This window comes from Myxocyprinus asiaticus, chromosome 37 (assembly GCF_019703515.2).
Source record: "Myxocyprinus asiaticus isolate MX2 ecotype Aquarium Trade chromosome 37, UBuf_Myxa_2, whole genome shotgun sequence".
Taxonomy (NCBI): domain Eukaryota; kingdom Metazoa; phylum Chordata; class Actinopteri; order Cypriniformes; family Catostomidae; genus Myxocyprinus; species Myxocyprinus asiaticus.
In genome coordinates this window covers 35,013,646-35,031,022 of record NC_059380.1, presented here as the reverse complement: position 1 = coordinate 35,031,022, position 17,377 = coordinate 35,013,646, and the positions used below count along the sequence as shown (strand labels likewise).

General features: G+C 41.7%; 1 protein-coding gene across 3 annotated transcripts in view; it reads left to right on the top strand.

Annotated features, from left to right (window-relative positions):
* The window catches only part of erc2 (ELKS/RAB6-interacting/CAST family member 2), a 122,238-nt gene extending 105,102 nt beyond the window's left edge, over positions 1–17,136 (top strand). For all 3 annotated transcript variants that reach the window (XM_051675684.1, XM_051675685.1, XM_051675683.1), the window contains 4 exons: positions 10,539–11,072; positions 12,297–12,360; positions 12,487–12,679; positions 12,767–17,136. In XM_051675684.1, coding sequence (XP_051531644.1) covers positions 10,539–11,072; positions 12,297–12,323 — 561 coding nt within the window. In that variant the 3' untranslated portion in view covers positions 12,324–12,360; positions 12,487–12,679; positions 12,767–17,136. The remainder of the gene's footprint in view (positions 1–10,538; positions 11,073–12,296; positions 12,361–12,486; positions 12,680–12,766) is intronic.
* Positions 17,137–17,377: the final 241 nt, after the last annotated feature.

Sequence of the window (17,377 nt, the reverse complement as noted above, 5' to 3'; positions counted from 1 at the left end):
GTTGCTAAGGCAGTCACACTGACTTCGTTCCTTAAAACAGCTAAATTGGCAATAAATTATAGTTTAGTCAAAGATTTAAGCGATTTAAAACAACAACATAAATACAGTGATCCTGAGATATTTAGAGAAGTGAAAGAAATAAGGAGAAAGAAGACAATAAAAACAATTAGTACAGTATATAAAACAGGAAAAATGTTATTGTTTTTGACAATTATTATAAATCTTTATTTCCTTGTGCGACTCCTCTGTACACATGCATGGACATTGTATTTTGGCTTCGCCATATGCAACGCATAATTTAAATTAATTAAAACTGACTGATCTCAGTTCAGAAGACTCTGCGCTGTCAGTATAGGGTTAAACTTTGGACGGACGGAGTCATGTGACAAAACTACATGGCACCAATCACAGCGGAGTTTGTCTTTGAGAAAAATGCCAACAAAACTACATCTGGTAAGAAACCTAATGAAGTTTACGTTGAAACACAGTACTACTGCTCCTCCTGGAAATTTGTATTACTATCTGGAGAACAGGAAACTTTCCTTTATCCTGGCAAGAAGCAATAAATATATCTGTACTGAAACCAGGCAATGACCATTCTGACGCTAACAATTATCGACCCAATAGCACTGACCAGCTGCCTCTGTAAAGCTATGGAGAGAATGGTCAATGACCGTCTGGTGTGGATACTAGAGTCTGACCACAAGATCAGTGAATTCCAGTGCGGGTTAAGAAAAGGAAAAAGCACAGTGGATCACCTTATTAGATTGGAATCATTTGTATGGGACAGTTTTATGAAAGAACATGCTGTAGCCATTTTCTTCGATCTGGAGAAGGCTTATGATACCACTTGGAGATATGGCATCCTTAAAGATCTAAACGATATTGGACTCTGAGGCAAATTACCCATTTTTATTTCCAATTTCCTGTCCAGTAGATGTTTCCATGTTCAGATAGGAACTACCCTGTCAAATTCACATGTACAAGAGCTAGGGGTCCCTCAAAGAAGCATTCTCTCAGTTGCACTATTCAGTATCAAAATAAATAGTATAGCAAATGTTATAATGCCCAGTATGTTTTGCAGTCTATATGTTGATGATCTGTGCATTTGTTACAGAGGAAAAAATATGAATATAATCGAGCAACAAGTACAATTATGCATCAAAAATATAAATGAATGGTCAATCAAAAATGGATTAAACTTTTTTAAAACGAAGACTGTTTGTATGCATTTATGCATTTTGCAGTCTCTATATCCTGACCCAGAGTTTTTTTTTTTGGAAGTAGAACCCATCAAACTTGTTAAAGAACTAAAATTTTTAGCACTTGTGTTCGATAACAAACTTACCTTTATTCCACACATGAAAGATCTGAGGAAAAAGTGTTTCAAGACATTGGATATTATAAAAGTGCTAGCAATATCAAAATGGGGTGCCGTAATTCACTGTACTTTATGCATTTATAGAGTACTAGTCAGATCCCAGTTAGACTATGCGTGCTTTGTATATGGCTCAGCAAGAAAGTCCCACATTCAGATTCTGGACACCATACATTATCAAGGGCTACGACTGGCTTTAGGAGAATTCAGGACCTCTCCTGTTCAGAGTCTTTTCACAGAAGCCAGGGAACCTTCACTCCAGAACAGACGTTTGAAATTGGCACTACAACAATCCAGCCTACTTGACAGTTTTTCACCCCAAACGATCTTACTTATATGAAGCCAGACCCAGATATATCAGACCTTTTGGAATAAGGATAAAACCTTATTTAGAGAACCTGGATATCAATTTGGACAACTTAACGTCATGGTTACTGGTGTAACCTCCGTTCCCTGATGGAGGGAACGAGATGTTGGTGTCGATGTAGTGACACTAGGGGTCACTCTTGGGAGCCCGAGACACCTCTGGTCTTTGATAAAAGGCCAATGAAAATTGGCGAGTGGTATTTGCATGCCACTCCCCCGGACATACGGGTATAAAAGGAGCTGGTATGCAACCACTCATTCAGGTTTTATGCTGAGGAGCCGATATAAGGTCCGGCCATTTCAGCTGGTAGTTCAGCGTTGTGGCAGGAGGGACACAACGTCTCGTTCCCTCCATCAGGGAACGGAGGTTTCACCAGTAACCACGACGTTCCCTATCTGTCACTCACTCGACGTTGGCGAGTTAGCGCGTGTACTGGGCCGGCAGTGAGTCTCTCTGAAAACTCGACTGCCACAGGGCTCAGAGGAAGTCAATCAGGGAACAAAGTTTGTGAACACTACTGGGAATTAACGGCGCACATCTTCAGCTCAAAAGGAGGTGGAAGGCACTATGTGCAAGCGATACACCCGGCCAGCTATCCCGGGCTTATCCGCTTGTGTTGCGTGCCACTACCTGGGACGAAACCAGTTCCACCTGGAGGTTGTAGAACCTTGCAAAGGTGTTGGGTGTTGCCCAGCCCGCTGCTCTGCAAATGTCTGTTAGAGAGACACCTCTGGCCAGGGCCCAAGAAGCTGCTACACCACGGGTAGAATGGGCTCGTAGCCCTACCGGGGGCGGCATGTTTTGGGCAAGATATACCATAGTTATGGCGTCAACGAGCTAGTGGGCGATCCTCTGCTTGGAGACAGCGCTTCCTTTCCGCTGTGCACCAAAGCAGACAAAGAGCTGCTCAGAGAATCTTAAAGCTCTACGTGCGATCCAAATAGATGTGTAAAGCGCGCACCGGACACAGCAACGACAGGGCTGAGTCTGCCTCCTCCTGGGGCAGTGCTTGCAGGTTCACCACCTGGTCCCTAAAAGGGGTAGTGGGAACCTTGGGCACATAGCCCGGTCGGGGTCTCAGGATCACGTGAGAGTAACCCGGACCAGACTCCAGGCACGTTTCGCTGACAGAGAACGCTTGCAGGTCACCTACCCTCTTGATGGAAGTGAGCGCAGTCAGGAGGGCAGTCTTCAAGGAGAGTGCCTTAAGCTCGGCTGACTGTAAAGGCTCAAAGGGGGCTCTCTGTAGACCCTGAAGAACTACGGAGAGATCCCATGAGGGAATGAGGCGCGTTCTGGACGGATTCAGTCTCCTGGTGCCTCTTAGGAACCTGATGATCAGGTCATGCTTCTCTAAGGACTTACCTTCAACTGCGTCGTGGTGTGCTGCTATTGCGGCAACGTACACCTTCAAGGTGGAGGGGGACAACCTCCCTTCCAGCCTCTCCTGCAGGAAGGAAAGCACTGATCCGACTGCGCATCTCTGGGGGTCTTCGCCTTGGGAAGAACACCACTTAGCGAATAGATGCCACTTAAAGGCATACAGGCACCTCGTAGAGGGGGCCCTAGCCTGAGTGATCGTGTCTACCACCGCGGGTAGTAGACCACTTAGGTCTTCCGTGTCCCGTCCAGGGACCAGACATGGAGATTCCAGAGGTCTGGGCGCGGGTGCCAGAGGGTGCCCCGTCCCTGAGAAAGAAGGTCCTTCCTCAGGGGAATTCGCCAGGGGGGAGCTGTCGCGAGGAGCGTGAGGTCCGAGAACCACATCTGGGTGGGCCAGTAGGGTGCTACCAGGACGACCTGCTCCTCGTCCTCCCTGACCTTGCACAGGGTCTGTGCAAGCAGGCTCACTGGGGGAAATGCATATTTGCGTAGGCCAGGGGGTCAGCTGTGTGCCAGCGCGTCTATGCCGAGGGGAGCCTCGGTGAGGGCGTACCAGAGCGGGCAGTGGGAGGATTTTGGGAGGCGAACAGGTCCACCTGTGCCCGTCCGAATCGACTCCAAATCAGCTGGACCACCTGAGGGTGGAGTCTCCACTCTCCCTTGAGGGAAACCTGCCGTGACAGCGCGTCCGCTGTAGTGTTGAGATTGCCCGGGATGTGAGTGGCTCGCAGCGACTTGAAGTGCTGCTGACTCCGGAGGAGGAGACGGCGGGCGAGTTGTGACATACAGCAAGAGCGCAGACCGCCTTGGCGGTTGACACATGCTACCGCTGCCGTGCTGTCCGTCCTAACTAACACGTGCTTGCCCTGGATCAACGGCCGGAACCTCCGCAGGGTGAGCAGAATTGCCAGTAACTTGAGGCAGTTGATGTGCCAATGCAGTCGCGGACCCGTCCAGAGGCCGGCGGCTGTGTGCCCGTTGCAAACAGCACCCCAGCCCATCTTGGAGGCATCTGTCATAACCACGACACGCCTGGAGAACAGTTCTAGAGGAACACCTGCTCGTAGAAACGAGAGGTCGGTCCAAGGGCTGAAAAGACGGTGACAGACCGACGTAATGGCCACGTGGTGTGTCCCGTGGCGCCATGCGCGTCTTGGGACTCGAGTCTGGAGCCAGTGCTGAAGCGGCCTCATATGCATCAACCCGAGCGGGGTGGCCACCGTCGGGGATGCCATATGCCCCAGGAGCCTCTGAAAAAGTTTCAGTGGAACCGCTGTTCCCTGCTTGAACGCCTTCAAACAGGCCAGCACCGACTGGGCGCGCTCGTTCGTAAGGCGCGCCATCAAGGAGAGTCCAACTCCAAACCGAGAAAAGAGATGCTCTGAAACGGGAGGAGCTTGCTCTTTTCCCAGTTGACCCGAAGCGTCAACTGAGGTGTGAGAGCACCAGGTCCCTGTGTGTGCATAACACGTCTCGAGAGTGAGCTAGGATTAGCCAGTCGTCGAGATAGTTGAGAATGCGAATGCCCACCTCCCTTAACGGGGGAAGGGCAGCCTCTGCGATCTTCGTAAAGACGAAAGGGAAGACTTTGTACTGATACGCCTGACCCTCGAACACGAACCGCAGGAAGGGTCTGTGTCGAGGAAGGATCGAGACATGAAAGTACACATCCTTCAGGTCTACCGCCACGAACCAATCTTGATGCCGGATGCTCGCCAGAATGCGTCTTTGCGTCAGCATCTTGAACGGGAGTCTGTGTAAAGCCCGGTTCAGTACTCGCCGGTCCAAGATTGGCCGCAACCCACCGCCTTTTTTCGGTACGATGAAGTAGGGGTTGTAAAACCCTTTCTTCATCTCGGCTGGAGGGACAGGTTCTATCGCGTCCTTCCGTAGGAGAGTAGCGATCTCCACGCGCAGGGTGGCAGCGTTTTCGCCCTTGACCAAGGTGAAGTGAATACCGCTGAACCTGGGCGGGTGCCTGGCGAACTGAATCGCGTAGCCGAGTCGGACGGTCCGGATCAGCCACCGCGACGGATTGGAAAGCGCAAGCCACGCGTCCAAATTCTGCGTGAGGGGGACCAAGGGGACAACGTCGTCGGACGTACCGGCAGGTGGGGCCTCGCGGCGGGGCGGAGCATGAGGTGCCACAGCACGTCGTGGCCGTGCTGAGTCTAGGGACATCGAAGCACTTACCTGGCTCCTTGTGACCACCCCCGGAACAGCCTGGGACGGGGGAGGAAGAGGCCTGTCCTCGTAACCTGTGGAGGCTGCCACATCGGGGACGGCTGTGTGCCACAGCTGGGCGCTCAGGGGTGAAAAGGGCACCGCTGGAGCCCCAATCCTGCAAGAAAAAGCCCATGGACAGTAGTCGTGGTGACGACCGTACACACCGGGTATGTGACCCAGGGAGGAAGGAAGCCGAAGGAAGAGAGATAACGACCGCAACCAGGAATAACACACAATCGGAAAGGCATCTTTAGAAAGACGCGTCTTTAAAAAGACGTTCCGTGTGTGCACTCTTTTAGAGAAATATACTCTTTTAGAGGGGAAAAATGCTCTTTCAGAAAATATACTCTCTAGTTTTTCTGCCGAAGCGCACAGGGGCATTCTCTGCAGTGCACCAGTGCAGAGGAGGGAGAAGCCGCTGAAATGCGCCGTCAGATCCAGCAGAGGTGAATGAACAGTGATATTCAGCTCAATGAGCATGACTGTTCGGCTCCGAAGAGAAAATCTGAATGAGTGGTTGCATACCAGCTCCTTTTATACCCGTATGTCTGGGGGACATTCAGAATTTATAATTAATAATTTTATTTTAAGATGGTTGGCAGTGATTGGCAGATGTTGGCCATTACTTTGAATCAGAATTATTTGTTTATTTCTAATTGGTAAAATGCTTCAGCACTGGCTATCACTTGTTTGTTTGACAGTGCAAAGAGAGAACATTGAGATTGTTGCCTAAGTAGAAAAAAAAACACACCAAAAAAAAAAAAAAAAAACGAAAAGGGAAATCAATTCAAATAATTTTTTATTTGTATAGTTTTTTTATTTTTGCTTTTCTCAATACACATTGTTCCAAAGCATCTTTACAGAAAATAAGCTGTTATGTCTGGAAGTCAGATTCTGCCAATTTTAACTAAATTAATAAAAGGCTAAAAATTTAAATGAAAAACCCGATTAGGTCCGTGTTCATTCATTTTTCGTTTCGAAAAAAAAAAAAAATCGATTATGCTTTGAATTTAGTTTTTTCCATTTCAAAAGAAATAGGCAAACAATGAAAAACAGCTTGTTTTTTTATTTATTTGTTTTATTTAAAAAAAAAAAAAAATTGCTAATTTCTATTGTTTATTGCTCAGGGATATAAAATTAATATACAGTTTGAATATTTGATTTGCACATGTGGGTGGGTCTGAAGCTCAATTGGTCAACGTGTGCCGTCATCTGTCCTGCCTCAATCAAACTCATCAGAATAAGAGTTTAACATGGTACAGATCTGCAGATGGATGAATCTGATTTGTAATTCAGAACATTAACATTCTTCCAAACGTTTTAACAGTTGCATATTTATTACAACACTGTCATCACTTTTTAAGCAACTAGACAATGGATTTATCCAGCAACTTACCAACTTAACGCAGCAATAACTCGCTATGATGCCGTACCTCCGATTTTAAAAGGTGGGGTATAGATTATTATAAAAATGTTGTGATGCAAATTACCAAACACAACCAAAAATTTGCACATTTCTATACATTATAAATAACTAGACTTCCATTAGTGAGTTAATAGCCTTCTGGTTAATGCTGTTATTAAACTTTCTGCACTTGCTCGGTTGTTGTCTGCTCACTGTAAAGCAGCTGAAATTGTAAAATATGATGGCAAATGGATTTGCTCCTAGCAATACCAATGTGACCTTTGAGATTGCGTGACAAAAAAAGCATGTGGCATCACATGGCATTAGGCGGTGTCACAGAAGAGAGATGATCAGTAGGGGGCAGTTATGTTTCATTCTTTGAACACCAATCACTTATGGTTAGTGAGTCCAGATCAGATTGTCTAATAAGGGTCTGTCTAAAATAGTTAGGTTGTCAGCAGAAAACTGAAGAGAGAACAAATCACACAAAGCTATAGCAAGCGATATTGAGCCAAATCAGCAATGACAATACACAATAAAATTGTTAGCTATAAGTAAACTTTCTCAAAACCGTAATGCAGCGACTCAGCACATCAAACATGGGCGAGCTAAATTCAAGTTTGTTTTGTGTGTGTGTGTGTGTGTGTGTGTGTGTGTGTGTGTGTGTGTGTTACATTTTAAATAACGAAAAATCTCCAGAACACTATTGAGAGGAAAATGAAGAAATATCACATACAAAAACCTACGTGTCCCACGTAACCTGTATTATAAATTAAGACTCATTTTTTGTAATTTGCAGCACAACACTGTATTATTGTATTCAAGCTACATTATATATGTTTCTGCATTCAGTTGGTGGGCTGTCGAATAAATCCATTGTTTGGCTGCTTCATGTGCGAAAGCAGAGTTGTAATAATTATGCAACTGTCATGTTTCTCATTTGAATTTAAATTCGATCTCTATTATTGCATGAATATTAAGAAAAAGTGTTGTAAAAAATATATTTGCAATTTCTTATTCACATTTGCCTTTCATTTTAAAACTGGCAGTCTTGCCTTGAGATTGTAGTGGAAAATTGACAGGGATGATGCATTGTTAGTGAAAATTAAAATGAAAATCAAATCATTTAATTGTATTTTTTATTTTGGCACATATTTTGCAGACACTTTTTAATAATGAAATGGTTTATCGGGTTTTCATTTTTATCCTTTTATTAATTTATTTGAAATTGGCAGAATCTGGGCCTTCCATAGTTATGTCTGTAACGTCTCAAAAACTTGAACTTGAGTTGTGGCCAAAAATATTGGCACCCTTGATAAATATGAGAAAAGAAGGCTGTGGAAAATATATCCTTATTGTTTATCCTTTTGGTCTTTCATTCAGAATATTTACAAAAAGATATCCTCAGAATAGATATCAAACAATTCCAAACACAACATAAGTTTTATCAAAAAACTAATATTTTTTCAAATATATGTGACACAATTATTGGCACCCTTGTATTCAATACTTTGTGCCAAGTTAACAGCGCTGAGTCTTCTCCTATAAAGCCTAATGAGGTTGGAAAACACATGGCAAGTGATCTGAGACTATTTCTCCATACAGAATCTCTCCAGATCCTTCAAATTCAGAGGTCCACACTGGTGGTCTCTCCTCTTCAGTTCACCCCACAGGTTTTGTATGTTTTCTTTAAATGTTACACAAAGAGTGAGACTTAAGTTGATTGGCTGCCCAATAACATTTATTTTCTTTTTTTTTCAAGGACCAATCAGCTTACACCATGCAAGGCGATTGGCTTAACATGTCAAATGTGAGCGTGCTAATTGACTAACAGATAACAAGCTCAAAGAACCTATCGGCTCGCGCCACATAGAGTTTCATGGCTGAACTTTGGCCATTTTAGCTAATAATAGATGCTTATACAAAGAGTAAAGCAGAATAATCACTTTACCATGCTCTAATGGAGAATAGAGAGAACACCACTTCATATAAAACAGAAATGGGAAAAATAGTTAGAAGAAAATAATTCTGACCATAGATGGTATGCAGGGTGCAAGACACAGCACAAATGTACTTCCTCACAAAGATGGAAAGAGTTTGGTAGAAAAATCTTGTGTTCGTCCTCGTTACATCCAAAATGTGTGTTAAAAAAAGATTACTCTCAAGAGTAATCATCAGAAATCATAGCCATGCTGGAGGATGTTTGAGCATGTAGATGTTGATTGTTTTATATATTTTGAATGTTGTGCTAAAGGAGGATATGTACCTAGTCTGGATATTACTTATTTCTTGCGAAAGTCAATTACTAGAAATTGCTACAAACCAGAACCCCCTTTACAAGGACAATGGATAGAAGTTGTCAAAGAAATGAACTGTATGGGGAACCTGACATTTAACACAAAGTGGTAATCACTTATTCTGCTTCAAAGAGTATCAATTCTTTAATGTCTTTCAAAGATTCAGTGCCATACATTTTGCAAGCTTTGGCAAATATAATAAAAAGTTTAAGACTAGTTCTTCCGAGGTGCTCATTGAAGCAGTCTGTTAACTTTTAAACAAAACTTGATGGACCTAATGATAAAAACCTGCACAGCTGTTTCACAAGAGTTGCCTAAAGCACGCCAGGGAGTCAGAATAGATTTTCTTTCCATTTTTGCTCTAATATGTATCATACTCACAGTGAATGGTCTGTGGGCATTCCATGGACATGCTGTATAAGACTGAGATTAACCTTTAGCATTGAGCACATTTAAATATCCCTGAGACTTCCTTGTTTTATTGTAATGTTGAGTGTTTTACAAGTATAGCAACTACAACATACCGAGAGCAAAATGAATGATCAACCACCTTTTAATTAAACCCATATCTGTAACACATTTTGATAAAATAATTACATATTTTATTACTATTTATATACATGTTCAGAGAAATTATAGCATTTCTAAAACTCCACCACACCTAAATGTTTTTTTCTAAATTCCTGCTTTGTAAATAAAAAATAAAAAAACACTAATACAGTGATTTTTAGTTAATGATTTTATTAACATATTCATTATAATGGTTTATAAATAGACCTATGACAAACGAATATCTGTCGACCGCTTATTTGAATAGATTATTAGAGGAGCTCATCCCACTGTGGTGTTTCAATAAATCTCAAACATGTTGAATACAGTGTTTTTCAGCTCTCCACTCTTAAAACTCGTCCTCTAGAAGACAAACATCTAGATATTCACTGACTTTTAGGGCAAAAATGTATTCTAGCGTTTTATTTGATTGAGCGCGGCCATGGCCACGTGACCAGTGCACAGTGCAGAGGGAACATTACCTCGACACTGAAAACTTGTTCATGGCCATGAACTAAAGTTTGAGCGCTTAAGTTTTCACAGTAGCAATGTAGACTTTTTTTTTTTTTTCTTTTTTTTATTGCAATCCTCTTAATAGGCATCACACTTAAGGATTTTCCAATATTCAATATTCTATATTCAACTGAGATTGCTCCAACGTTCAGTTGAGGGTGCTTAGCATCCTCAAGCACTCCCGTAGAACTGGGCCTGGATAAGACCATGATGATTTCAGAAAGTCTCACAAAAATTCTCAAATTTAGCATCTACTTCTTCATCAGAAGTCTTTGTAAACATGAATTTCTCTGCAGTTTGTGCACCCTGACTTTCAGAATTTGCATAGAAGCCAGCCAATTAAATAGGTTCATAATAGTTACACCACCACCACCACGGTTCTCTTGTATTCATCCAGTACACTTCTTTGTATCCATTTAGACACAGAGCAGGATGAAACTAATTGCCGACAACTACGAGGATGACCACTACCACCTTCATGCTCCACCCCCCCATATGCAACCCCTCCACCCTCAACCCCAACCCCAGATCCCCTACCCACAAGGCCCACACCCTCACCAGCCCCCTTATCCGCACGCACCCCATCCCCAACACTCCCAGCCTCCACCCCATCACCCACAACAACCCCCCCAACCACAATATCCCCACCCGCAGCACCCCCAGCACCCTCAGCCGCCTGGTCAACACCCACACCTACCCAGACCCCAACAGCCACACCCTCAACACCCTCATATCGGGGTCCCTCCACAGCAGCATCCACACCCCCAGCACCCCCACGGGCCCCCGCCTCAGCAAGGCCCCCACCCTCAGCCCCTCCCACACCCGCAGCAGCACCCCCATCACCCCTCACACCCCGGACCTCAGGGCCCACACCAACGACATCCTCCACCTCTACACCATCGAGGTCCAGGCCGTGGGCCGCCCCATCCTGGACACCGACCCACCCCAGACCAGGTTTGTATGGTAACTCAGCTAAACTTAATTGCTTTGCTGTAGTTGTAATTAACATAATATGTGTACATTTAATCCAATTAAATTATTTGTTTTTTATTCAATTTAAAACCTGGCTCTGTCCGTTATATGTCTTTTATCTAACCCTCTGTAATATGTCTTATACAATCTATATGTCTTTTAACAGCTTTGAACTAAAAACAGCAATGCATGTTATGGCTAGCCCTGTTGAAAAGACCAGCATATGTGTTTTGAATGCTGGTATTCTGGTTCCCACTATTTTATAAGGATTAGTTAAATAAAAAAGTCTAGGATTAAAAGTGTAGTGCTTCAGGCTTATGGTACAGATGGTAAGTACATTTTGTTTTTGGAAGTGCGTCCTTATTCTTACGAAGAACATACTCAACATGTAAAGGTTTTGGCTGGTGTTTGAACAAAGAGATATTGCTATTCAGTGATTTTACATAATTACTTATTTCTTACTATATAATTAAACTGTGTGATCGAGCCAAAATCTGTGGTCACAGTTTTGTGTTGTGCCAAACAACATTGTGTTGTGCCCAGTTTTCGAGCCAAAATGCCACACGCAAAAGTGCCACAACTGATTAGTGAATTCGCCCTAGGGTTTTTAACCAGCAAGACTGTATTACTGTAGTTGACCAGCCTAACCAGTAAAACATGTTGTTTCATTAGGTTAAACAGCAAAACCATCTTGGTCGGCCAACCAGACAGCACCAAAACAGCACTAATCTGCATAGACCAGTTGTATCTCCAAAGTACCTAACAATACATATGACATGATTCAATACAACGAGATGAATCACATCATCAAAAACAACTATAAACGACTTAATATTCCAGGACATTCAAATATGCTGCAAGGGTTTGACGTCCGTGATGCCGAACGGCATTGGTCTTTTGCACGTTGTAATGATCGAGATGCACCAAATGGGAACATGTGATGTAAGTAAGTATGAATGAGATTTAAGAGCTACACCAGAGGACAAGATAATTTTATGTATTGATTAACTACTGTGAGAAATAAAATCGCTACATAGGATTGTATTGGCGCAGCCCAAGTCTAAACTGGTCTTTTCAGCAGCGGTTGGAATAATAAATCTGCCTCTCACTTGCTGTAATTCAACAAATCATATTTCTGTGATCTCAACAACCTGCTCTTTCACGTTTAACTTATCTCATTCTCCTCATTTCATGCTGACCTCAAAGGATGATGAAGAAGGAATTTGGGCTTAACCATTTCCAAACCAAAGCAATGATATTGTTTTATGGGGTGAGATCCATAATTGATTGGTGTCTGTTGATGGTTAGGTGTTTTACCAAAACAAAAGTCTTCTTATAATTTTTTCTCCTTTTCCTTGTCTTATTTTCTTTCTTCTCTTTTGTCCTTCTATAATAGACAATTCAATCACTAATGGAGGAACACAGCCATGCCATGCAAATAAAACTATACATTGTCCACTCAGCCAGTCTTTATCTACAATCAGTTTCATTCTTTTGGATGGGGCCCCACTTATTTCCATGCATTAAGGAAAGAGGCGGAGCATTAGTGGGAGTGGGAGGAGCAAAACTGGAGATGACCACCTGAGCAAGTAAATGTGCTTTCAAAGAAAGTACTAATATTACTTTTAGCCAAAACTCTTAAAGTGATTCTTTTTAACCACGTTTTGTTTTTACAGATAATTAAAAAACAAAATAGACAGGAAGACTGGACTATAGAGCAGTGTTACTTCCTGGTGCAGTCCTTTCAAAAGACATTTGCCTTGAAGACTCATTTCTCAATCATCATAAGATGAGAGACATGCTCAGCTGCAGCTGCTGTTATCCTGGTTGTTACATGCTACCAGTGCATGCATCTAGTGTCTGGCCCCTCCTCTTCTTAGTCCAGCCCCACCCACTCTCATCTAGCCCCACCTCTTCAAAGAAGCAACCAATCAATCTGCACAATTGACTGCACTCATTCAAGCCTTGATAATGCACATCACATACTAACCAGATTTGCCAATTTGTTCTTGCTTGAGCTCCACTCCAAACCCCAGGACTGGTCTGCATGTAAGTTGTCATGCACCTATGTACCTCCAATAGGGACCGTTTCGAATGGTGCTTTAACTGGTGCTCAGGCCCAAGAGATGGAGACAGCCATGGCTACAATCTGCAGTGAATTAGATTTCTAGTAATCTATGGATATCAACTGATCCGGCTGTCTGTGCTTTTGTCTGTAACACTGTAATGCTCCCAGATGTCATCGTGCAAGTTCTGTTCAATTCTACGGAAGATAATTAAGATATTTTTCCAACCTACACCTGCAGGTTGTAGTTTTATGTTCCACAGATCACAGGTAGGTCTAGAATGTCCCAGAGCTCACGAGAGTGATTGGTTAGACCTGTTTGCAGGGCCAGTTCACCCTGAGTGTCCCATAAATGGGATGGCTTTCCTCCTTTAACTTACCGCCCCACCAGGTATTGGCGAAGCTACCACCAGGCGCTACAACGCCCAACCCAAACTTCTCATAGTGTCACAACATGGTGGCGAGTGCCTATTTATATATAGATAGTAGATATATAAATAGAGAAATAATAGCTAAATAAGGTGTGTCTACTGTAATCAGACAATTGTGTCAGATATCCAAGAAAACTGTTTCCATTTCTTATGTGTGTTATCATCGTCTGTTTGGCCCTCACAGTGCTCCCATTACAAGATCTTGACACTGGGGTCTATGCAAAATAATAAATAACAAAAGGTCCTTTTTGCAGGAACCATGGTGGAATTTATGGAATCTTTATCTAGAAAAAACTTGTATAGAATACTGTATGTTGCACCTTGCAAAAAAAAAATCAAACAGCAATGAGATCTGTGTGAAACGTCTACAACATTATGGACTGAAACCTAAAATTGAGGGTAAGAAGCATTATCAACATTGTTAAAGTGAAAAATTTAATTGAGATGGCCGAGATATTGTTAAGAAAATGTATGTTGTCTTAAATGTGTAATTTCACTGCTGTAGTGTGTAGTTGTAGAGTTCTCGTTAGGACTTTTGCAAAATTGTTCAGAATATGGCCAAGATCTGACTGTTAATATTGAAATGTTTGTGCGTCCATGTTGCATTTAATGCTCTTGCTTTTCAAACGCCTTCACTCTGGTTCCAGAACCTGACTTGTCTCTGTTTTGGAATGTTCAGAGTCAGTCTTACATTGCTTATTCTCTGGAAAATTCCTATGTTGCATCCTAGAACATTTAGCTGGTGTGGTTCTACAACAAACAGTTGCTTATCCAGAATATCTTTACTGTGTGATTCCCTGTTCTGTCTCTTGGATGTTTTGAGTCCTTTTTTGCTAATGGCAATTCAGTTTCAAACACAACAAGAGTGTTTTAGCTGAAATTCTAACTCTGTGTTCTAACTAGGCGCTATGCAATGGGTGACAGGTGATAAATCTGGTTACTATAAGTTTTCGTCCTAGCCAACCACGACAAGCGATGGGCAACGGGTGATTTCTGTCATGTCCCACTGGACAGACCACTCCAAAAATGAAATCTCATTGGCCAAAACTTCTGATTGGTTGTGATTGTCTTATGTCACGCAACATTTTCACTTTTAGGCCAGAAACATATGCAGATGCAGGCACTTGGCCAATGCATTATCAACGCATGGTTTGGTTAATGCTTAACATGCATTCTTGCATTTCTGTGCAGTAGCAAATCTCAGTACACAAGTGGGCAATAGAGTTATCTTCAAAAGTCTTTGCCATTAAACTGGATGTGTTATTTGGGTAAGTTGCAATAAATACTGTATACTGACTTCAACTAACTTGCTCAGCAATATTCTCTTCAAACTGTTGCTTCACCTTGATAGTAGTTGTCTTGAAAGATAAAACTCAACGTAGAAGCAGACAGTTCAAACTAATGCCCTTTGCAGCAACGTTGAGAGTGCAGCGCCTACTTGCATTGTTAAAAATTGCATTCTGACACATTTTAGAACACAACGCACAAAATTGAGCTTGTGTAACTAGATGTGTCTGCGTTCACGTACTTGCATAGGCCTTTAAGGCTGAAATATTCTCTACAAAAGTACGTGACCGCAGACGCTTCTAGCCATGCAAGCTCAATTTCGTGCATTGTATGTTTTTACTTGCGTAAAGTATGTTTCAGTTTTTGCGTGTGTCGACAGGCAAATTGTTGCATCGCTTCTGGTTAGGACAGTTTAATGTTCTGTTGTCTGTTTGTCTGTCTGTCTGTCTGTCGTGCAAGTCTATAATTGTACTATTAGACAAAGCAAGAGGACAAAAAACATCAAACCTTACCTTCTTGGAAATGTATTGCAGTCCTCTTTTTTTTTTTTTTACTATTGAATACTTGAAGTAGGGGTGATCTCCTGCCTTGGTAAAAAATATGTTATATAGAACAAAACAAAAAGAGATATGTTGAATTATGTGGTGATGATGCATGATTATTTACATTATGTGCCAACTCTGGGCTGTGGCGAAGACAGGTCTAATAGATCTAAATGCAAAATAATGAAGACTTAAATGATGAGATATACTGTAATAAAAAAAGAAAGAACAAGTTCCAGCCCTGTAGGGTCTTTAAAACTCTGACTTATGGGCCTCTGGTTTGAGCACAGGTCCAAAATAAAGAGAACAAAATGGAAGATATCTCTATATATTTATTTTTTGTTGTGTGCCAGTTGCATTGTTTATTTTATTCATGATGTCAAAAAATACAAACCTCTAGATGATACAAACCACTGTGACAAATGGCAGAAAAAAATGAGTAATTCTAAGAAAACATTGTTTTTACTTTTTTTAAGATGTTTATGTTTTTTTAATTTTTTTTTATTGTTTTTTTATTTTTATGGTTCATGCTTTTTTGAATATGTCAGTTTGGGACTGTAAGAATTGTACATGGAATTTGTTTTTCATTTTGTTTCTTGTACAGCAGTGAAAACAAGTCTGATTTGAGTGTCAGCATGCTGATTGATACAGTGTGAACGTGGGGTTCATTTTCCCATGGTGCATCAGTTGGCATCATGACGGTGTAATGTGTTTGAGAATGGTGTATCCTCACCCCCACCCACTGCCAGTGGATTGCCCGTGCATCAAAATAAACGCGTTCGCATGTATTCAGGGTGCAGATCTGAGATGCTGAAAGAGTGTGGAATATTCGTGTGTGTGTGTGTGTGTGTGTGTGTGTGTGTGTGTGTGTGAGTGTTAAACTGCAGAAAGTTAAGGTGCGAGAGGTGTTCAGTGTGAAATCTGTGTCATGTTTGATGTTTTTAAACCCTGTTGGGCTTAACTCAGAGTCCTCCTCGAACTCCCCTGATGTTTGCTATTGTATGTGTTGTAACCCCAACTATTCTTGAGTGTCAGTCGGCTTGTTTATCCATTAAATAAAAATTACTTTCTGATATATAAATGTCTTTATATTAAAAATATAATAATAATAATAAAAATATAAGTTTATTAGTTGATGTTCAAAGTGTTACACTGTGTCCTGATAAAAATACACATTGTATTGGTATATTATTATGTTACATGGTATTTGTTAGTACTAGGGCTGTCAATTTAACACGTTAATTCAGTGCAGTTAATTATATTGAAAATACTGCTTTAAAAATTAACGTAATTAATCATGCCTTAGGACTGTAATAAAGAATTTTCCTTCCATCGCAGCAATTCAATCTTGAAGTAGCCTAAGCGCAACTCCAGCTGTACAGACAACAAACCATTCTGACAGCAGACGGATAATGAGGACGCGTTCATGCGTTCAAATAGAACTGCAGGGAGTGCAAATCTGAACGCTGGGGACTTGAGATGTGTTTTTCTAAATTTCAAACTAAACAAAATGGATTGCTGTTGAATCTAGACCAATGATAGGCTTATGTTTAATGATAAGGAATAAACAATATATTGCCTTCTAAAGCCACTTTTTGTAATGTACGTTACCTTTTGTAATGTAATGTATTTATGTACAGGTGCATCTCAATAAATTAGAATGTCGTGGAAAAGTTCATTTATTTCAGTAATTCAACTCAAATTGTGAAACTCGTGTATTAAATAAATTCAATGCATACAGACTGAAGTAGTTTAAGTCTTTGGTTCTTTTAATTGTGATGATTTTGGCTCACATTTAACAAAAACCCACCAATTCACTATCTCAAAAAATTAGAATACATCATAAGACCAATAAAAAAAACATTTTTAGTGAATTGTTGGCCTTCTGGAAAGTATGTTCATTTACTGTATATGTACTCAATACTTGGTAAGGGCTCCTTTTGCTTTAATTACTGCCTCAAT